This window comes from Amblyomma americanum, chromosome 10, assembly GCF_052857255.1.
Source record: "Amblyomma americanum isolate KBUSLIRL-KWMA chromosome 10, ASM5285725v1, whole genome shotgun sequence".
Classification (NCBI taxonomy): domain Eukaryota; kingdom Metazoa; phylum Arthropoda; class Arachnida; order Ixodida; family Ixodidae; genus Amblyomma; species Amblyomma americanum.
In genome coordinates, this window is record NC_135506.1 from 37,643,763 (window position 1) to 37,667,118 (window position 23,356).

Below are 23,356 nucleotides of genomic sequence, written 5' to 3' on the forward strand. Positions count from 1 at the left end.
TAAACTGAGACCTTGTTTTCGGCCTATTGATGTCGGGCTTTCTCGGCCGCGCCGTTGGCTAACTCTGGGCGAGTAAAACCTGTGGTGTGTTTGTGTGGGCGTTCGCGCGGCTCAGGCGATAATGGATGGGAGACCCCCCGAGTGATATGAAGAGCGGCTGGCAGCGGCGCCTGGAGGACGGCGAAGGCCTGAAGATGTTCGGCAGCCACAAGGACGCCGCGGTTATGTGCGTGTACCCGCGGGCGAACCGGCGCGCCCAAAAAATGGCCGCGTGCACTGGCCGAGGGGGCAGCAGTTGGCACCGGGTACGTGGCTGACGGCCGTGGCGAGATGATGGCCCCTGCGAAATACGCGAGAGAAGGGTGTTGCCCGATAAGAACAAAGTCTGCGCCTGGGAGAGGCGGCACCTCCGTAATGGCAGTCGGATTGCGGGAACCAGTGAAGATGCCTTTACAAGGAGCCGGCTGAAGAGAGCAACGGGGAAGCAAGGACGAGAGAGAGCAAGCTGGAAAGGAGGACCGGTAGGAGAGGAGAGACGACCGAGAAGAACGGGACAGACGGATGGTGGATGCTGATACGAGAGGCCGCATCCCGACGGCAGAGTGGTGCCCCCGCAATAGTGAATAAATGTAAATAAATTAGGCACTGTGTAATCGAAATGTTTGGTGTGGTCTGGCTGAATCGACAGGAGAGGAAAACTAAATAGAGGAAGGAGGAAGCAGCCTGCATGAGTGGCGCAGTCGACATGACCTCCCGACGGGAAGCGGACCGGTCATGGAACTCATCAAAACGGCAACAAAGGACACAGGGCTTAGCGACCATCTCGGGCGTGAACCAGCAGGCCAAGCCATTTACTACAGTGAATCAGATCGGTGTCTTGTGGGTCCTTACGCTGGGCACTATGACAGTTTTGGGGCATAGTGTGAGTGGAGAGGATGGGAATCGACGAGTAGGAGGTGGGCAGATGGAGCTGGTTGTGAACGCCCAGGTAGCATGCGCCAGCGGAGGGTCAGGGTTTTCTTTCGCCGATAAGATAGCGTTGTTGAAATTGAAACTGAAAATTTCAGAAGCAGTATTGGCAACTGAAAAATTGCGGCATGAGAGAGAGATCAGAGAAGTTGCGGCAGGCGTGAAACAAGATGCGGTGCGTCCGGAGAATGGGGCGGGCATTGCGAAGAATTTCGAGGTAGGCCGGAAAGCGGTAAAGACAGACCGCAGACTGGAAAGCTCGAGTGGCGACACTGAGGTCGCTGTTGAGAGACAGGACGTAGGTGTTTGTACGGGGAGAACAGGTTCAGAGAGAAGGAGTTCAGGCTGACAGGCATGCAGGTGCTGCTACGCGTGTAGTCCGCCGGACCACCTTGTCCGGGAGTGTCCAGACTTGGGACCGCCACAAACAAGAGCATGGCTTGTGAAGCACCTCGAATTCGCTAAATTGACGCGGCCTCATTCAGCTGTGGGGAAGGCAAATTCGCGTGGTATCCCAGTTGGAGCGCAGAGAATATTCCGGGGAGTATCTGTTTTCGTTTCCAGACAAAGGCTGAACTGATTGGTGGCTTCGAGGAAGAAATACAAACAGGGTGGGCTTATGTGTCTTCGGAATTTTGGGGAGCGCCTGAATGTGTTTCTTGTGACCAGCAGCTGAGACTGCAATTGACTGTGCTGCTACGGGCAGGTTAGTGCCGTGTGTAAGGACACTCGTTACGCCAGATCCGCATGTTGAGTTGTTGGAGGAGAGAGTGGCAGAAGTGGCCGCGCTGATTCGTGGCGGCGACAAAAACACGGAATGTGTGGGCGCAGTTGCGGCTGCGAATGTCACCGTAGTGGATAAGCTCGCCAGTACAGGCGTTGAGGGAAGGAACGCCATAGGTTTCAGCATGCACAAATTGGCGACATGATGGTCAGGGGCGCAGGCGAACAAATGAGCGAGGATTTGCGAAGGTATGTGCTGCTACGCATTCTCTCAGGAAGCTCTTGAGTGCTTTGAATGTCCGGGCCGACTGTAGCTTCGGCGATGACAGTGACTTCGGGACTGTGTTTGCCGGGAGATCTAGAGACCAATAAAGAACTATTTGCGGCTCTTTTTGTTCGACGGCCAGTCGCTCGTCGACTCGTACGGTTCGATGTGCCCCACACAACCTGGGCTCACTCTAGCTGAGCCAGTGTTCGCTGTGCCGCCTGATGCCTCCTCAGCCGGGTCAAGGTTTTTCTGCGATGCTACTTTGCTAGATTAAATGATTTTTGAGTCCTGTGCTCGTCGCCAGGGTTCTGTGCTAGTGCGCTGCAGACGGGGAAGGCAGCCTGGCGCATGAGGTAGCAAACCAAGGATTAATAGTGTTTATCACGAGGGTAGGTCTGCGTACTTTATTTTACCTGGCCAAGAGAGGTCGGCTTGTGCTTGCGGATATGTACAGAGTTCAGAAGGGTCCGTAGTCAGCGCCCACCTTAGTTTGATGACTACACGAGATTGTGGGAGGCGCAGCCGAACATCATCGTATAAGTCGCGATGATGTAGCAAAATCTATTGCGCCTTCCCCTCGCAGCACGATTAAACCGCTGTGGCATCGCACAAACAGCCGTGCCTGCTGAAATAGGCGCTCTCACGTTCTCTAAAACCGCTACTGTACCACAAAGTGTACATGCTTCGGCGCCGCAATTCTGCCGTCCCGCTCACAGCGGCGCCTTAGTTCACAGAGTGCCGAAATCCTCAGTATTGATAGTTTTAGAGCGCAGCTCTTAGACGCCCGTTCATGGATTCCGCGTCTTAGTAATCGCCTTCGGCACAACACGCCACCTGGCAACTGTGCCAGGTAGTAGCAAAGTAAAACGCCACCTGGCACGGCGAGAGCGGAGGATGTGCAAACGGAAAGTGTTTGGCATAGGAAGATACGGGAAGGTTCCTAGCCCCGTATAAAACGCCTCCTGCCAGCGGTGGTAGGTGGCGTGTGAAAAGCTGTGCTGAAATTTCGTATTTACGGCTTTCGTAATCGTCAATTAATTTTTGTGTCAAAGCACTTTTGTGATGCGGAAGCTCCGAGGAAGACCTTGCGATATTGTGGGTTTGAGGAGTTTGTGCGTTCGTGCCTAGAGAAATAAAAATAAATGAAATAAATAATGCCATGACTGGGATTCGAACCAGTGGCGACGCGAACAGATCAGCTTCCCTGGCCAGAGTACGAAAGCACCAGCCTGACGTCACAGCCCATCACAACTCATGTTAAACTGCAACACACTCTCACGCAGTGCTGTGCACATCGTCATCTTCAACAACTTAAAGGAGGGGCACGAACAGATCAGATAAGCCTAACCTCCGTCAGAGTTTCACCTCAGCCAAATATCACTGCCAGTTGTGCCGACGACCAAGCAAAGCAAAACATGAGCCAATCGGGATAAACGCATGTTTTTGACGTCTACTCGGTTTAAATAAATTTAATCTCTTCTGTTTTCCTTTGCCGGTCGGCAGCAAGGCTCCGCGCCAAAAGGGTCCCCTTGACAAGTTTCGCTGCAAGGATATCCGCGAGAATTTCGCTCAGCGCTCTGAACAGCATAGGACACAAAAGGGGCCGAGACTTCCGCAAGAAAAATCTACAACAGGGACCACAATCAGAAGCAGCATTTAAAAGCCAAAGAGTGACAAACATGTTATCCAGTGGCGGGTCCAATATGTTGGCCAGCCAAACATTCGCCGTCTTCTTGGATACTCAGCTGCGTAGGAAGCCTGACCTTTGAGCGAGAGAAGTAAACAGCTTTATTCTGACACACAATTAGCCATCGAGAATATCCCGCGCTAGGTCGTCGTTGCCAACTTGCCCGTCAGCTGGTCTCAGTTTAGTCAGGGCCACCACGTAGGGGGGGGGGGGGGGGGTTTATGGGAATGGGGTGATCGGGAGTTGAATTACAATGGGACAAAGAACAGGGAATATTCTAGATTATCATAGGGCTCGACGCTTTTTGGGCGTGCAGGCGAGGGTCGGCAGCGGCAGCAGTCAGAGCGAGCAGGGGAGATGCGTAAGTGAATGGCCCGGCAAATGAGCAATTGGAAGGAGGCTTCACGACTAGTACTCGAGGCTACTGCCTTCAAAAACCTCATGCAACACGACTGCAAGAAGAAGAAAATGACGCACATTGAAACACATATAAGTGTGTGCATTAAATGGCATGTTGTTTTCTTAGTGTGGTGGCTAGAACGTCTCATCTCCTTTCCCTGGCTTCTTATTTTTGTTTAGCGCAAGTTCGTTCTGAAAAGATGAACCACCTAGTGCCAAATCTTTCAGTTTTCGTTTTAATTGATCACTTGATCGCTGTCTCAGACAAAGAAAAAAAGGGCAACCGCAATGTAACGAGTAGATAAGAGTGTATTAAAGACTCTCTTGGCTTGTATCCACTGCCTGTAAGTTCGAGTACTACACATCGCTTCCTGCATTTGCAAAGCACAGCGCGGATTAGGATTAGACTATATTAGACCGGAAATGAGAAACTAGTACTGATTATCCTAGGAAAGTCTCGAGAACTGAGTTTGAAATTTATTCATGGTCGGTTTTGTTTGGTAGGAATGCCCGAATTTTTGTTGAAAAAATTGTAGATCTGTCAAGGCAAGCTTGGTTACTAATTCTTGTTTTGCACCTTTATGTGTATGTAGGCGGGGTTTGGGATAAGGTGTGATGAGTTGAGGATGAAGAAATCGCTAGTAATCCAAATAGCTCCGTGAAGTGCGCCCTTGAAGCGACATCAGGGCCAGAGCTGCAGTGGCATGATATTGTGGCATCGTTATCAACGACGGGCCTAGCGCCAGAACCCGTGCATGAGAGGAGAATGAACGCCAACTCAGTGAGCTAGTAGATCTTAGCATGCTTGATAAGCATTTTTTCTGCTCTTTCATTCTTGAATCAATAGTGTACACGTGGATTCGATATTTTTTCCCTGCCAGGTCTTGTTATGCACTACATATTTCCATAATTTTTACACTGCAGATGTTATACGGGTGACGCTTGTCCAGGTTGAAAAATTAGAGCGTCATTTGTATCATTTTTGACTAATTGCGGAATACGCAAATTCAAAAATGACATGACCGCTTTGTGCTGCTCTTCTCTTTGCAGTTGGACTCTGGTGCACGCATGGACCATATGGCAGGATCGAAGTGAATTCATCGTTTATTTTCTCCCTCTGCCAAAAGCTTATTGCGCAACTGGTGGGACGGGATTTTGGCGGTGAAGTGAGTACTAACTACGGTAAGATAACAAACGTGTGGTCAACAAAATGCATATTATTGGCGTAAAGAGTGCCTTTTGTTCTTCCTGGCTCTATTATTATTCACGGACACTCTTGCAACGAACAACAGCTGGAGGGAAGAGAGTGGGAAGAGTTACATGTAGGCGTAAGGTTTTTGAAGCTGGAGAATGTAATCAGTACGTGTTCATCTGATTTAATTTGCACACATAATTGTTCAGAGGCGCTTTTTCCTTGGCACTGGTACAAGTTTTGCGCAGCCAGATAAGAGGTAACTGTTATCATTTTGTTCAAATATATTTTTTTGAAGACGAACAAGTGAAACGAACAAGTAGGTGCCAAATTTATCGTTAGCAGTAGCTCATTTGCTGCTTTATTCTACTTGGGCCGTAGACGAGGTGCATACTAGAATGATGTATCTGCGCTTAATCGATAGGCATGAAGGTGACTATAACAGTCGAAGAATTTTGAAACAGCATATCTCAAAATGAAGCTGGGAATTTAAATCACAGGTCCGGAAACACTTTAATCTCTGGTAATGTGTGCCGAGGGGTGCAGGTACATTTCGTTGATTATTTGTTTTTTGAGCAGCTGTTTATAGGAGCCCAAAGGCGAAAGCTTATTTTCACAGCAGAACTTGAAATATTGAGCGACTGTCTTCAGTGGGAGATGCTGCGGCGTAACTTTATTATGCTTACGTAAAAGCCACTGGAAGTGGAACTGCGTTTAACAATTCAAGCAATATCGAAGGTGCAGTGCCACGACATCAACATTGAAGCAATACTTACAACTACTGGTACCCACCAAAAGGGAAGACGCACGCAGATGCACAGGTGGTCGGACTGTTTCAGGGCGCCGCCTGTTGACGATAAGGTTCCAGGCATCGGTCGAGTAGTAGTAGCAGTAGCTAAAGAGGTCAGTATGACCATCCGACATCTCCAGCGTCGGCGAAGACGTGACCAGCCCGTGCACATAGGCGCTTCCTTGTGCCTTGCGCTCACTTTGTGCTCGCTACAATTCTGGGCCAAGTTCATTTTAACTTCGCTGAGGATTCCATCATGAAGTGGTTTCAAGACGCGACATATGCGTGCCAGCGTGCTTTCAACCGCAGTTCACATTAAGCTCTCAGCGACGGCGTGGCACACTAGTCACATTATGGGAGGGTTAGTGGACGGAGCCGGCTTATAGCGCCGTCTCCAGGATGCAGCATGTATGCGGTGGCAATAACCGAAAATATGCTGCGGGACGAACACAGGACAAAGGCCAAAGGAGCACGGAAAAGTGCCTAACAACAAGAGAGACAAATTGTTAAACTCCAAAATTCCCTAAAGCACAATGTGGACAAACCATCGCATGACCATCCAGTTTACCAATGGTGTAGTCATTTTATTTCTTAATGTGTGCACTACTGCCTTGCAAGATAACCGCTGTGGTGGTAACAACTTCACCTGAGCTTTGCTGTCATTACGACCATCATAACGGTGCTCACAGCTGTGCTGTGTTTTAAAAGCAGTGTCAACTCATGTATAAATCGCCAAAGCATCTGAGAACACTACACACAATTGGAAGAGTTCATGCGTATTCAATGCTTATCACAACAAACGAAAATGAGCAAGGCGGGTGCCAAGATTTGACCAACGGGAATTTGTAACGAGGTTGTAAACCTCTATCCAGTTCTGCTGCCACGCAGACAAAAACTCTTCCGAACTGCCTGCATTGATAAGAGCTAGATCAGGTAACGGCCAACATCACTAATCAGGACAGGTTGCAGTTCCACCATAAACTAGGCGTTCATTGCGCTCGCTGTGTTCGCGCTGCTGAGGAATCTTAATTATGGTCGCCCGCATCGGCTCCTATGCACGAAACGGAGACACAGTGCGTTTGTTCCCGACCACTTTACTCACGGTAGCACTATTCTTTAGAAAATGGCATGCAATTCACAAATACTTGTTCGTGCTATTTCACCTATGTTATTGTGCTCAGGCTAAAACCAGGACTATCGCTAATGAGGGAGTCAGTACTCATTAGTATTCACCCTAGCAGAAGAGTACGGATACAAATGAAATCAATACGGTTTTGAGAAAAACATCGTAGTTGAAGAATAATTATTCCTCGTCCTGGTTTTGAAACCCGGACCACCGCCTGTCCGGTGCAGTAGTGCTACTGAAAGGTCTAACCAGGAACGCTAGCAGATGGTACCGCGAAGGCGAATTTATCTACAGCTGGAAATGGGAACGGTACGCTTGCAGTGTTGTAGGGAATCCCCTGAGGTGGTGTGTATCTGTAATGAGAAAGAAAGTAACTATTAATATACACCCAAGCGTATCTATACGACTACGAAACATAGTTTTACAGGTTTCAGAAAAATTCATAACTGAACAAAATTTTACTGGTCCGCGCTTCAAAACCGCAAAATCTACCTGCCCGTGGCAGTGGTGTTACCACCTGAGCTAACCACGAAGTCTATTATATGGTAGGGTCGGAGTGAACTCATCCACAATTTGAAGTGGAACTGGTATTGGCCCAATGCGTAAAGGAATCCCCCGATTGGATGTTGTTACACGGCGGCCATCATAAGAATGAGGCGTGATGGACGACGGACAAGAGATGACTTAATAGATGCTTACCTAAGGCGAGCACTACGTTCTGTGCCACTGCCAGCTTCTTCATTGTGACACCACTAGGGCCTACCAACCGATTGTCCCGATCGTAAACAGAAGAAGACATCGACGCAGGGACGCGCGAAATGATGACGGGCTTCAGCGGCACAACAGAAATGGCAAGGTGGTGAAGCGCTGGCCACCACGATGAAAGAGATGAACGAATCAGTTCCGGTCCAGGTAGCCTCCGGGCCGCAGGTTGCCAGGAGCCGACGGCCAAGGCCCCAGGAGTGCCGAACGGCATGGGCAGGGGAACGGTGTCTTGACATGTGAGCAGCGTCTGGGGTTGGTGGGGTCGGAAGGTCAGGTGCTAGGGTCGTGTGCTTTTCATTGTGTCGGGTGATCTGGGCGGCGAACGATGTGGGGACTAGGAATGGCGAGGTCGGTTCGGGTCTGGATGGCTAAGGTACTGCCCGGCGACGAAGGCCAAGAACTCAGGGCCAACGACACCGGCTGACGCTAGACGCCGAACCACCAGGATGCCGAAGATTCCCCATCACCTCGCACCAATTGTTACGCGGCGGCTAGCTGAAGAATGAGGCGTTATCGACGACGGGCAAGAGATGATTAAGAGGCTAGTGGTCTACCGCGAGAACTCCGTCTTGCGCCACTGCCGTCTTCTTTTTTTTTGTGAAAATATACAATAAGGAAGTAATTATTCGTAGCCTCATAGCAGCAGCGGCCACGAAATGATCAGAATATCAAAGCAACTTTCTGCGCACGCAGGAACTTTTGGTTTCCGCAGTGGCGATCATGTTATCCCGCTATAAGCACGGGACCCGTCAACATGAGTGGCAGGGACCTGGCGCTCTGTCCTGGAGAAAGCGCTACGGCGCTTCCGCAGGCCGACGCCCACATTACTGCGCACTGCTTAGAAATACCTGGCGTCAAAGTGCGCTCGTGGTAGCAGTACGGTCAGCGAAGCGACCAGCACCTAACCGCATCTTTCTGCTCATGGATGCTCCTCTGGCTTGGCCAGGGACAATCACCCACTACAACGTCAAGTTTAGAGTCGTTAACACGAGAAGTGGGGGCAAGAGTAAACTGTCTCAATTGGTCAGCGTTGAACTTACTTCGCACTAATTTATAGCTTAGTCGAGGTCAAAACCTTCTGCCGCCCCCTCAACCTTCCCCTATGGGTTATGTACAGGATAGATAAATACGGTAATACAGCAAGGGAGGCTTATGCATCGCGATGCTCAAAGGTTGTACCTGTCGAAGCCTGGACCGCAGAAAGTTTACCGAGAAAACGATCAAAGCAAAAACGGCCAGCACAAAGTCGAATATACAGGTTAGTTTACAGATGCCAAAACCAGTCTGAGACATCAAATTTTTCAGTAAACTGTGGGACACCCAACAGAGCGTTTGCCAGTGAAGCCCCAAAATCAGTCTGGAATTCCAGACCACATTCCTGCTAATGACAATCAGCTTTCGCTTTAATGAAGCCAAAATGCTGTAAGCAGGCTTAAAATAATTTTGTTATCTTTCGAGGGCAAAGAAAGTATATTTTGTGAGCAAGTAGCTGAAAGCGCGTATTTCTTTCTTAGATATATTTGTCAGATTTCCAGTTATGAGTTCCATTTATGTCAACAACTATCTGATTGCGGTTAACAAGGCAGTGTTCACAAAAGCTGTGTTACTGAAGAAAACGGAAAACGAAAAATACCTCCTGGCAGACAACTTAGTGATCGTGGCAAGAAATGAGAGACAGTATAGTGCATCGTCTGGCTAGCGTTTCTGACCTGCCCGAAAATGTGTAAATTGTTATCCCAAAAAATATACACCAGTGCTATTGCAAGGATGTAAGCTTATTTTTCAACTGCTCATGACAAAGAAAAAGTACTAAAATCAACTCGTTAATCAATACATTTTAATATAAGATGCAGTCAGAAACACTGATGCTATTAACATATTGCTCCTCACGCTCCCCAACCCGGTTTCAATCGTTTAAATTTTGGAGGCATGGCAAAGTGACGTTCCCAAAAACTCGAAGTCGTTTTTTTTTTGTACACTTCAAAAACCTTGAACTGAGAGTTATCTGACTACACTTGAAGAAAGTGGTAGAAACTTGTGTTATTATTACACCAGTAGCACAATGGGGTCTGAACTTCCGGTCCTTGTGGGCCTGGCACGGGCTGACCATAGGGGCCCGACGTGGGATATCAGCGGTTTTTGCAACTCAGCATCGAGTGGGACCTACAAGGGCAGCCTGATGGACTTGTTACACAGCACCAGCCGATGATACGTATAGCGTGCATGCATAAAAGCGATAAAGGGGGCTTTTTCCGGCCTTTTATGGAACACCGATGGGTAGTAACAGGCTTCTAAGATGGTACACAGGCAAGACGTGAACTTACGCTTCCGAACCGGCTTTGCTCGGGACGGTCGCTCCCCCATAACATTTCTCCTTCCAGTTAGGGGCATCAATTGCTGCTTGTCGCAGCTATTCTTCCCCCGATTATCAGCAAATTGAACCCAGCCGTATATAATAATCTGGCCAAGTAAATTCCCAGTAAGCAGCCAGTAATGCATACAAGTTATTGACTGGCTTCATTGTCATCCCTTGGATATTCAGTACTACCCATCAAAGATTGCTCATTGGCTTATTCATCACAGGAAGCGGGCCCAGCTCGCCAGCTATCCAATATTTCCCAGTCAAGCTTATTCACCGGTTGTTTATCGCAGGCACCAAGCCACACTCGCTGGCTACCGAATTGTGCCCACCCAAGCTAATCCAACGATTGTTCCCCACAGGCATCCAGCCACACGCATTGGCTAATAATATTTTCCACCAAAGCTTACCCGCTTGTTGTTTATTACAGGCATCCAGCTGCACTCATAAGCAAGCAGTCCCATTAGTCGTTCAATAACATTGCTCATTATGGATTCTGTGCTTTGCACAGTCAACTCCATCTATGACGAATGTTTCATTTTGGCAACCATTTTGTATGTAATGAGTTTGTAAATGCTACATTTAATTGTTAATGCAAGGAAAATGAGTAAACAAGCAAGTTTAATGTTACAACGTTGATTAAAAACATAGCTAAGAGCCATAGGTCTAGGCGGGCGTGTGAAGGCTGCGCGGAAGCGATTAATTATTCCTGTAGGGTATCATAAGGGCTCGACCGCCTCGTCAAAGTGTCCACTGCTGAAGCAAGCCCCGGGCTCAAGTGAGCGGCTGCAATAAGAAAAGACCCAAGTGCTATCCTAGTTAGCACCTCAGCCATGCGCGTTTTACGGCCGCCTCATGCTGCGGGCAGCCGCCTGCTGTTGTAGGCCTAGAAAACTTGCACGGCAGCCTTCTTCTTTTTGGTGATGGCATCTGTACATAGAAACCGCAAAATAAAGTTATTTGGCAAACTGAATTTTGAACAATATTACCTAAGATTGCTACTACACGAAGTAAGGATTAAAAATAAAAATATCACCTTTAGCCCCTCTTCAGAGCCTTGTCAAAACAAAAGGTTTCTTGTTGAACTTGAGCTGGACGCCAATGCACATAACAGCCTTCATAACACTGGCCACAACCCCTGGCAGCCCGCGGCCCTCTAGCTGGACGAGCTGCCAGCGCTGAAAACAAGAAGCAGATAATTGTGAATGATAATTTGAAATCAGAAAAATAGAATCTCTTCGAGAAAACAAAGTGCTTAGCCAGTTGGTCGTGCAGTTAAGTCTTACAGTGCAAAAAGGAAAAAAAGCATGAAGAAGCTGGGCCATTCTTGTCCTTTTATGCGAAAACTTATCTACGTGTCTCACGAGCCAGTTTCAATGAGCGGGCGCTTTCTACCACGACCCGAAGACCGTCTCCCCGCAGAGAAACACCTGGATGTGATTTACAAAATGCCATGCTTTTACGCACGGCCTCATTCATCGGCGGGTAAAACCCTCGCTCAGAGAATGCTGCAACACAAGAACGACATCCGGTCAATGAATTCGGAAGGCAACACCCTCGCAGAGTACTGCGATCGCATCAGCCACAGAATCGCCTTCGGAGATGAGGGTCTTGGCTGTGGAACGTAGTCCGCTCAAGAGGAGCCGCTGCGATTCATAGAATATCCGGCTTACGAAGGCAACTTTGAACAGGACTCGAGGAAAGCTACCCTCCGCGTAGTTTGGCTGCGCCACGTGTTAGAAAATGAAAACGAACGCTGTTCCCTGCTGGTACCGGTTAACATTTCAGTCACCCCTCAAGAAGGGACCGATTGGTCTTGAAATGTTCGGTTGGAAATGAATTATTGGCTGCGTCCGCATTTTCCAACTTCTGTTTCCTTTCAAAATTCTTATTTTTAAAAAACGACCAATGCATATAATCTCTGTTCAAAACATGCTCTCTTAAGAAAACTCGTTGCGGGGCTAGTTGGGAATGCATTTTTTTTTCTTAAAATTAAACAGTGCTACATGTGTATTCGTACTAAGTATTCGTTATATGTAGCGCCCTTTAATTTTCAGAAAAGGAAAAAAAACGTGCTCTGCTACGGCAATGCCACTTGGAGAGAAATGTGACGAAGACGTAGAGCTCACAAATTATATGCAATTGTCATCGGGGCTTATTGACCCATCGGCTTCTTGCCATCAAACCAAATGTTCAAAGTCAGTGATGAAATATATAGATGAAAAACGCATCTATACAACGTATTTCACCTGATTTTCTGCTATTTAATAAAAACGGCTTTTTGAGTTGCACTTTTTCAGTATATCATTGACGGTGGTGTAATGCATCATTGTACAGCTAAGACGTCGCAATTCGCAGGCTGGCTAACTGATATTGAGTAGCTAGATTTTTAACTATTATTGTTATGCTTCGTAAATAAGAGAGGAGTGTAGCCCATCGTAAATATCCTCCATATCAGTTTTTGGAATTTATAAAACGCGGTTACCCTCGGCGCTCTGGCCCAACACACGTTGGCTACTTCGCACCAAAATGCATGCGCTTTCCATTACCTTGCAGGCAACGCAACTTCTCCAGCCAAAAGAGCAAAAAATGGCCTAAATTTGTTAAGCCACAGCGCCGAAAATGACCACGTTTTCAAGGCTCTAAAACTTGATTTGGATATCACTTGCGGGGGTTACGCACCTCTCAATAATTGAAAAGCCCAACAGTAATAGGTAAAAATTAAATTATTCGATACGAGTTAACCAGCGTACTAGTTCGCACATCTTAGCTTTTTTCTGATGTACTACATCACTGACAACGCTTTGCCGGAAGAAGGGCTCTTGTAACTCAAAAAGTCTATTTTCAAAAATTTATGAAAGTGTTGCGTGAAACACCGTGTATTACACAATTGTTGATTACCGCTGAGTGTTCCGCTTTATTTTTACTACTCGACACAATCTGGTAATCCTTTGCTACACAGAAATAAAGTACCGAGAAAGGGTAAGTCCTAACGGCGTGTATTTTGCAGACTGTAAGTCACGAATTATATTTACGTGCAAGGCTTCCGACAGAGAATGATGCAACACAAGAATGATGTCCGGTCATTGAATTCGGAAAGCAACACCGTCGCCGAGCACTGTGAATGCATCGAGAACAGAACCGCCTTCGAAGATGAGCGTCTTTGCCGTGACGCGTAATAGGCTCAAGAGGAGCCATGTTCATTTGTGGAATGTCCGGCTCACATGGCGAATTTGAATAAGACTCTGGGAAAGCTCCCCTCCACGTGCGGTAATGACTTCGCCATGGGTTAACAGAATGAAAAGGAAAGCCGTTAACGGCTCCTACTGGCTGTCATTTCAGCCAGCTTCAAGAAGTCACCCAGTTCGTCTCGAAATGTTTGGTTCAAACTAAATGATTCGTTTTACCAGTGCATGCTAACACTTCTTTCATTTCAAAATTCAATTTCGACTATTGGACGACTGCACAAATTACTGCTCATGACATTCTCTGCTCCGACGATGCCACTTCGAGAGAACTGCGCCAAAGTTGTTCAACTCACAAATTATATGCAATATCCACTGCTGCGCAATGATTCGTTGGTTTGCAGCCATTCACAATATTGTCACGTGCCTAACGCCCCACGCGGCCTCCACGCTTAGACGAAACGACGATGAAGCGATGGTTGGCGCTCGTGGCGCTCTGGCTCTGTGACCTGGACCTTGGCTCTCCTGGCTCCCTAATTAAAAGCTCAATCTTGGGTTCTCCACGACGCCTACCTGCACGGCTCCTCATGTTGTGACACCGGTGGAGGTACGACCGATGCTCCCTTCTCCTGCGGAAGACTCGACGCGTCCGCCTCTTGTAACCACCCCTGTCCATCGTGCCACCCGGAGGATCCGAGGCCTGTCCCCCGAGGTCTTCTCTCGTGACGGCGCACCCTCGACTTTCACTGCGCTCACAGCGACGCCACTGCCCGCCGTGACTATGGCATTACCTTCGTCCAGGCCCACCTATCTGACCCTTCAGACCACACGAACACCTAAGCCCGTTCACGGTGGCCAGTTCAAGGATGCCGAGGATTGGCCGGACCACTATGAACGGGAAGCGACCTTCAACTGCTGGGACGACGCGACCAAGATGCGTAACGTGTATTCCAGCCTTGAAGACTCTGCCCGTACGTGGTTCAATAACCGTGAGACTACGTTGTCTACGTGGCCAGACTTCTGACGTCAGCTCCTGACCACGTACGCCAACATCGAACGCCGGGAGAGCGCGGAGCGTGCCCTGACCTCCCGAATTCAACTTCCAAACGATGGTGTTGCAAAGTACGTAGAAGATGTGACACGTCTTCGCCATTGCGCTGATCCGGCCATGAGTGAAGAAAAAAAGCTGCGGCACCTAATGCGCGGCGTAAAAGAGCAGCTCTTTTCCGGCCTCGTACGGAACCCGCCTCACAAAGTCGTGCAGTTTCTGGCCGACGCCGTGCACATGCAGCAATTGCTGCAGCAGAGGTGCAATCAGTACGCCCGGCTACTGCGTCCAGTTCCGACGCTGTCCACTTTGGACCGGTTCGACCCCGATCCCAGGATGAATCCGAGCTCCCTTCGCGAACTCATCCGTTCCGTGGTCCGCGAGGAGCTGTAGCACCTTCAAGGAACATTTGCCCATCGCATCGATTCCGTTACCAGCGTCATCCGCGAGGAAGTTCAGCAGGCGCTCAGGGCACAAGCCGCTGCGGTCGTGCCAGCACCGCAACCGGCCCCATGCGTTCCCGCGCCGTACCCGGCCCCTGTTCAGCCAATCACGTACGCGGACGTCATGCGCCGCCGAGCCCCATTTCCTGGGCCTTCGCCTCACACCCCTCCAGTGGTCGCGGTGCACGCTGCTCAACCGCTTCGTTACTGGGCTGATCGGCGCCGGGCACCGCGGAAGACGGATCTCTGGCGCACTCCGGATTAACGCCCGCTCTGCTACCACTGTGGTGAAGCCGTCCATCTCTATCAGCGGTGCCCATATCGCGAAATGGGTCTGCGCGGATTTTCTCTGGACAGTCCCCGTCCACGACCTGGAGAGCACCCTCAGGACATCACCGAGTGTGTCGCCCGCCAACTTAGTTCCCTGCCTCGTCCTCGCCGTCCGCCTCCCCGCCGGGAGTCGCGCTCGCCTTCTCTACGCCGATATTCGCCTTCTGAGTCCCGTTATGCCTGGCCACAACGTGGTTCCTCGAGCCCTCATCGGGAAAACTAGCTCCGGCGACCTTTGGAGGCGAGGCCGCCGAACTCTGATCCGCCGCAAAGCTTCCACCGCCGCACCGACCGACTCGCCCCGACGTCGAACGCCGCATCGCCGTACAGTTTTCCCCGACACTTCGCCCGAATCGCCCCGACGCCGCAACCCCAGTCACCGACCAGCTTCCGCCGCCGCATCGATTGAGTCACTCCCAACAGCCATCGACAAGCCGCGCTGAAGGCAGGATGTCCTTGGACATCCCTGTTCTCGTCGACACTAAGGAGGTCAGCGCATTGGTTGATACGGGCGCTGATTACTTCATCCTTAGCGGACGGCTTGCGACTGCCCTGAAAAAAGTGACGACACCGTGGGAATGCCCTGACATACGTACGGCCGGCGGACATGTCGCACCACTCGGTATGTGTGCGGCCCGGGTTACGGTTAGAGGCTGCACCTTCTTCGCCACTTTTCTTCTTCTGTGCGAATGTTCTCGCGATGTCATCCTTGGCATCAACTTTCTTCGCGAGCACGGTGCTATAAATGACCTCCCGAATTGCTTGCTCACGTTTCCTACCAAAATGGCCACAGCAAAGCCGGCGCACAAGGGTTCTCGGCCCGCACTGCGAGTTGCCGACGATAACGTTACGGTGCCTCCCCGTGCCAGCATTCTCGCTAGAGTTACCTGTGACGAGCCACATCGGGGACTCCGGATTGTCGAGCCTAATGTCTCTCTCGTACCCACTAAGGGGATTGCGGTGGCACGAGGCCTTGGCTGCCTTCATGACGGTTGGACAGAGGTCCTTGTTAGCAACTTTTGCAATGATCATCGACATCTATTCCGTGGCACAGCCATCGCTTACGTCGACCATGTTCAGGAAGAGACCGAATGCTTTGCTTGCTAGGAGGGCACACCTGGAGGTGACGCAGAAGCGCTCAACGAGGTCAGCATAAATCCGGGCCTTTCACCCGCTGAAAAGTGGCAACTCCAGGACCTCTTGCGGGAGCTTTGTGCGTGTTTCACGTCGTCGTCTAAAGTGCGACAAACGTCCATAGTTAAACACCGCATCATCACGCACGAGGGAGCTCGACCAATCCATCAGCAGCCCTATCGTGCGTTCCCTCGGGAACGAGATGCTATACAAACACAGGTCAAAGAGATGATCGCGGACGGCGTCATCCAACCGTCCAGCAGCGCGTGGTCGTCTCCTGTCGTCCTCGTGCAGATGAAAGACGAAGCACTGTAATTCTGTGTCGACTATAGGAAACTTAACAGTGTGACAAAGAAAGACGTGTATCTGCTGCCACGTATCGATGACTCCCTCGACCATCTTCGTCAAGCCATGTACTTCTCTTCGGTAGACCTCAGGAGCGGTTATTGGCAGATAGAAGTCGATGAGAGGAACCGTGAGAAAACCGCCTTCATCACACCGGACAGGCTCTACGAATTTTGCGTCCTCCCTTTCGGGCTCTGCTGCGCTCCGGCCACTTTCCAAAGAATGATGGACACCGTTCTCACAAGTATGAAGTGCAGACATGTCTTGTTTATCTTGACGATGTCATTACTTTTCCGCAACGTTCACGGAACATCTGCACCGCCTCAGAACTGTCCTCGTAGCCGTTCGTTCCGCCAACCTCTCCCTCAAACCACAAAAATGTCCCTTTGGGTTCACTGAATTCAAGTTTCTCGGGCGTAATATTAGTGCTGATGGAATTCCAGCCGACCCAGAGAAGCTTGCTGCCGTTGCTGCCTTTCCGGTCCCCGTTCACAAAAAAGCAGACCAACGTTTCCTGGGCCTGTGCTCCTACTATCATCGCTTTCTTAGAAACTTCGCCCAGCTTGCCATCCTCTGACGTTCCTAACACGGGATGACGCATCATTTTCCCGGGGCAATGAGCAGCAAACTGCCTTCGACGAATTAGGACGCCGACTCGAATCGCGGCCAATCCTAGCACATATCGACGAAGATGCCGACACGGAGGTACGTAGTACATACGAATGCGAGCAACGTCGGTCTTGGCGCTGTTCTCGTCCAGCGGCAAGACGGTGTCGTCAAAGTAATCGCCTACGCAAGCCGCGCACTGTCGCGAGCTGAGTTGAACTACTCTACCACCGAAAAAGAATGTTTAGCGGTAGTCTGGGCAGCAGATAAGTTCCGCCGATACTTGTATGCAGACCGTTTTGCGTCGTCACCGACCACCATTCGCTGTGCTGGCTGAAAAATTTAAAGGACCCTTGCGGCCGCCTCACATGTTGGGCATTACGCCTGCAAGAATTCGATTTCACCGTCAACTATAAGTCCGGCCGGAAACACATCGAGGCTGATAGCCTGTCACGCGCTCCCGTCGAACCTCCTCCACAAGACACCATCGACGGCGATAGCTTCCTGGGAGCGGTCAGCACGTCTGAGCTCGTTTCCAGCCTGAGTGCCAACGCCGAGTTGCGTCTGCTCATAGAACCTCTCTAAGGTGGGTACCCTGGACACCACGGTACCTGGCTCGTAGGCTATCATCGTTCTGCCTCCGGAGCGGGGTGATTTATAAAAAGAACTCTAGTTCAAGTCCGACAACTTACCTGCTCGTCATACCGTATGATTTACGGGATGAAGTTTCTCCCTGCCTGCCATGATGAACCGACTTCCGGCCACCTTGGTGTCACACGCACCTTGTACCGAATCCGGCAGAACTACTACTGGCTCCAGCTCACTACGAGCGTCAAGCGTTATGTCCGGACATGCCGGCCATGCAAGCGGCAGAAAAAACCGGCGCTGAAGCCTCCCGGACTGCTTCAGTGCATCGAGCCGCCACAAATACCATTCGACAAAGTCGACATGGACCTTCTGGGGCCATTCCCTCTCTCGTCGACCGGCCACAAGTAGATCGTAGTCGCCACAGACTACTTGACCCGTTACGCTGTAACGAAGGCCCTTGCGCGAGGTACTGCCGCCGAAGTTGCCCACTTCTTTATGCACGTCGTCGTGCTTAGACACGGCGCCCCATCGACCATCATTACTTACCGAGGCAAGTCGTTTACAGCCCGGCTCTTACGTGACGTCTTAACGCTTAGTCATACAGCTCACCGGCCACCAACAGCTATCATCCCCAAACCAATGGCCTAACGAAACGGTTCAACAAAACATTAGCGGGCATGATCTCGATGCACGTTGACGTTGAACATAAAAAGTGGGATGAGATCTTGCCGTACGTCACCTTCGCATATAATGCAGCGACGCAGGAAACCACCCAGTTTACCCCGTTCCGTATCGTCTATGGCAGAGAGGTCCGCATGATGTTGGACGCGATGCTCCCGTACGGCGATGAAGAGGTAACCCCAGAAGCAGGCCACTTCGTGGAACAAGCAGAGCAAGCCCGTCAGCTGGCCCGCTTGAACATCAAGGAACAGCAATCCGTCGATGCTCGACACTATGACCTTCGGCACAGGGACATGCACTACGAGTCAGGTGACCAGATATGGGTGTATACACCCGTGCGCCGCAAGGGGTTGTGCGAAAAGCTTATCAATAGGTATTTCGGCCCGTACAAAGTCCTGCGCCGCCTGAACAGTGTCAACTACGAAGTTGTTCCCGATGCAACTGCGGTCGCCGGCCGTCAGCGTCGACGGCCTGAAGTCGTTCATGTAGTGCGCCTAAAACCGTACTTTTCGTGTGAGTGCGCGCTGTGCGCACACTGTGTTTTGTACTTTAATCTCCTTACCCCACGTGCGAACTTGACTCTCCTCACCTCTCAACTAGCGCCAGATGTATAGTTCACCTCACCCCTATTTGTTCGTTTTTTTTCCTTCTTCTCTCCCTGTACATAACCCCTTCCACATCGAGACGATGTTTTCTTTCGCGCGGGGGGGGGGGGGGGGAATAATGCCACGTGCCTAACGCGCCGCGCGGCCTCCACGCTTAGTCGAAACGATGACGAAACAGTGGTTGGCGCTCGTGGCGCTTGGCTCTGTGACCTGGACCCTGGCTCTCCTGGCTCCCTAATTAAAAGCTCAATCTTGAGTTTTCCCCGACGCCTACGTGCACGGCTCCTCAGGTCGTGACAATATGAGTGAACAAAGAGCAAAAGTAAAGCCGACACAACAGCCCATGTCAGCTGGACCCTATTTAAAGCGAAATATCACACTCGAGGATGAATTCCTCGAATTATATGTGACGTTCACCGGTGCGCAATCACCCTTCGGTTTGCTGCCGTTCAATAAAATCACACGCAAAGTCACCAAAGGGATATAGCTAGGGATCAAATATTATTTACGGACGGTATTTAAACTCGCTTTTCCGCAATTTTTTTCACAAATATTTTTTAAGTAAGAAGAGCGCTCTTATCGGCATAGCATTGACATTGGTGTATTGCAATAGAGTAGAGTTAAGACGGGTTAGTTGGCAGGATGTTTAGTTTAACTATTATATTTAGGCTTCGTAATTACTGAGAGGCGTGTTGTCGACTGTGCGGAACCTCCACATGAGTTCTTAGAATTTAGAAAACGCGGCTACCCTCGGTGCTCTGGCCCGACACATGTTAGCTACATCGCACTAAAATACAAGCGCTTTCGAGAAGCTTTCAGGAAAAGCAACTTCTCCAGCAAATAACGCAAAAAAAAATCCAAAATTTCTTGCGCCATAACGTCATGGGTAAAAACGAGTTCGAAACTCTAAAAACTGATTGTGCTACTAGTTACAGTGGGTTACGTGTCTCTCAACAATTAATGACCCAGCAGAAATAGGTGAAAAATTATTCGTTATTAGTTAACCAGCCTGCTAGTTAGCACATCGTAGCTGTGTTCTTGTGTACTACACCACTAACAATGCTATGCCGGAAAATGCGCACTTGTAACTCAAAAGCCTCTTTTTAATAGTTGCTGAAAGTGTTACACGAAACACTCTGTATTAAAGACTTTTTATTTACCCTTTAGTGTTCCACTTCATTCGTATTGTTCGACATAACCTGGTAAACATTGCCACACTGATTTTAAGTATCGACAAAGGCTAACTGATAAAGGCGTGTTTTCTACAGATGTGGGGTCACGATTTATATGTACGTGCGAAGCAATACCTAGAACAATTAAAATAAATATATAAGAAACGTACTCACGTAACCAGTAGTTAGCCCGAATTGGCGTTACTTATGAAAAGATATGATTGTGAATCGAAAAAACTAGGTCCGAAGGGGTGCGTGCTTAGTCAGTCAACTGAAGTAAAGTTTGCAGTGGGGCGCGGCGAGCCGTGAGAAACAGGAAGAGGTGAAGAGTAGGCAGGAGCCCCGAAGAGCTCGCAAGGTGAAGGGAAGAGGATGTTCTTGGGGAAGGGGGTTGCGGCACGGTGGTAACCTCTCTCTGACGATGAGATGGTCGCTGCGGTGCGCTGGGAGGAGTTATTTAAAGGATAGCAATGGGAAGATCCCCGCATGTGCCAGGAAGCGGGACAAATAAGGGCCAGATGTAAATACGCGCCCGTTTCCTCTCGGGCTGTCAAGGAACAGGGGTGCGTGGAAACGGGCAAAAGAAGTTGCAATGTTGGCTGGAGAATTCCTCAAAAAAAAAAAAAAACGGGCTGCACGCTGCTGGAAGCTGCAGTGACGCCATTGAAAAAGTTCGCGGGAAAACGCGTCTCCATGGTACTCCTGTTAGTAGATCATCTGCACGCGCTGCAGTGCGCAGCGCGAGGCTCCGGCATGGGGTTAGAAGGTAACTTAGTTCTGTAGGGTTATTGAGAATTTTAAAACTTAAGACGCACATGAAAGAAAGATGTTCTGGTGGTGCCGATGTCGCGGGCTTCATATTTCGCAACGGGAGCTGCGAAAACAATACACAGCACGGAGCAAATGGACACGACAGAAATGTATCCAAATAGTGATTGAATAAGAATATCTAGGGACGAGTGAATATAGTCACGTTAAATTTAAATAAGCAATAAAGACACTACGGAAGTAAACAATAAACAAGGCTATATTTGCAGTAATAATATATAATAACCACAAGCATCATATGCGCTAAACTGAAGACATATTTAAGACCATAACATTAAGGTCACGATCACCGATCTAAAGGTAAAGCTACAAATGACTCTGACAGTCGTGAAAAAAAGAAATGCTGCAAAGTACTAGGAAACAGGAAAGTGGCAATGGGTCATGCCTTGAAAAGTACAGCTGGAGACAGAATAATATAGACCACGCTTCTTCATCCAAACAGTAAGCGTTTTGTAGTAAAATTTAGCGGATTTTGTGCATTCATGGAAGTAAACGTGGTCTTTCTGCTTGCGCCTAAATGAATGTAGTAGCCTGCTTATTTCTGTTGCGATATGCCAAGTAAGAGTTCATTGCAACCAGGAGCCTGTAACCAAGATCTTAAAGAAAGATTGCCCAAGCAAGGTGTGTGAAATCGACTAGTCAGATACTGCTAAGAGCCGTGTAGCCTAGCCAGCAGCATTTTTACGTCCTGAAAAAATTAGTTTTAGACCAATTGACTAACTTTTCATGTATATTGGCCTAGGGAAATTCCCGTCGTAGGAGCAGGCAGCACCCTATGATGCTCTCTAAAAAAAAATCTGGTCATTTCCGTAGCGCTGCCCCGAATCGATAGGTTTTACGTTTGCAGTGGTCACAAGATATGCGCCAGCAATCTGCTAACCCGTTGTTTGGCTAGGTCCTTTACAAAGGTAATAAATAGCTCTGTCTGCTGAAAATTTGCTTTTTGTCCGGCCCAGTATTTAAGAATTTGGATTTATTCGTTAAAGTAAATTTTTAGGACGAACAAACTACGGACTATAGGCTCCGTATAGTCAAATTTGGCCACGGGCCCTGCGCCACCTATCGGAGCTTTCAGCACACTTTTAGGTGCTCTCCCAGCACTGCAACGATGGCGAGTATTACCGGGAATGACCCAAGAAATTACGGGAAGCAAAACACACAACTGCCAGTTATGCTGCTTCCAGAATAATCACAGCCGGGCAGGAACATTGGCATCGAAGTGTGCAAGTTTTCAGGTAGGCAGCAAGAGCGAGACACGTTCAAGATCAGTTGTAGTGGCGTACAATTAGATACATTTTAAAAATACGCACACGTTACAACTCCAGCGGCATGTATTGACAATTTTGATAGCGCTAGACCAACTTTCTGATTTCGGTCGTCAAACAGCACTTTTCGTGGTCTTGCAGGTTCTCGCCGCGTTTTAGTTTCTTCGACGTTTGTGATCATCTGAAGCGCGTGCGTACTGTCTGAATCAAAATTTAACGGAATGTGAGAAGGTGGTTGTTTCGGCATTGCCATTGTCATTGTTTCGGTATTTCGGCATTGTCATGTACGAATGTATGACAGGGCGTGTACTTTCACTTGCAACATTACCTAGCGACTGGTTTGAGAGGAGGCGCTACAACTTTTTTTTATCCGAGAACTCACGCCCCGTAAGCTTTCCTTCCAATATCCCGTACTGATGCCCACAAAAGTTTTCTGAACACCGAAATCACGAAAAACCTGCATTTCCTGGCCTGCTGGAGATGCTGCCAGGCATTGAAAATTGCATTGTGCAGGTCGCACAGGGCAGTGCAAAGAGCATGCTCCAGTCTGTGGCTAAATGATTAGATCGAGTGCCAAATAATCAGGCAAGTTTTACAATCTCCATGCCCCACAAACTTTTGTGTTCGCCTCTATTCCGGTCCATGCGCACACCTCTCCGTAGTGAAAATCAGATCTTGCCGAACGATTCTATCTTAATTTATATTCACAGCGGAGGCTGCGAATTTGTGCCAAATTAGTGAACCAACATCTACAGTGAGCACCTAAAGCATCTGCAGTAAGGCCTTCAAGAGATGTAAGGTTCTCATAAATGATAATTGCCACATAATAACCATAGTGTACATTGCTC

General features: G+C 49.1%; 1 protein-coding gene across 1 annotated transcript in view; it reads left to right on the forward strand.

Annotated features, from left to right (window-relative positions):
* LOC144107084 (uncharacterized) overlaps window positions 1–23,356 on the forward strand; it is a 331,526-nt gene that overhangs the window by 28,039 nt on the left and 280,131 nt on the right. The window contains exon 6 of the mRNA XM_077640067.1: window positions 5,097–5,228. Within this exon, the coding sequence (XP_077496193.1) occupies window positions 5,097–5,228 (132 nt within the window). The remainder of the gene's footprint in view (window positions 1–5,096; window positions 5,229–23,356) is intronic.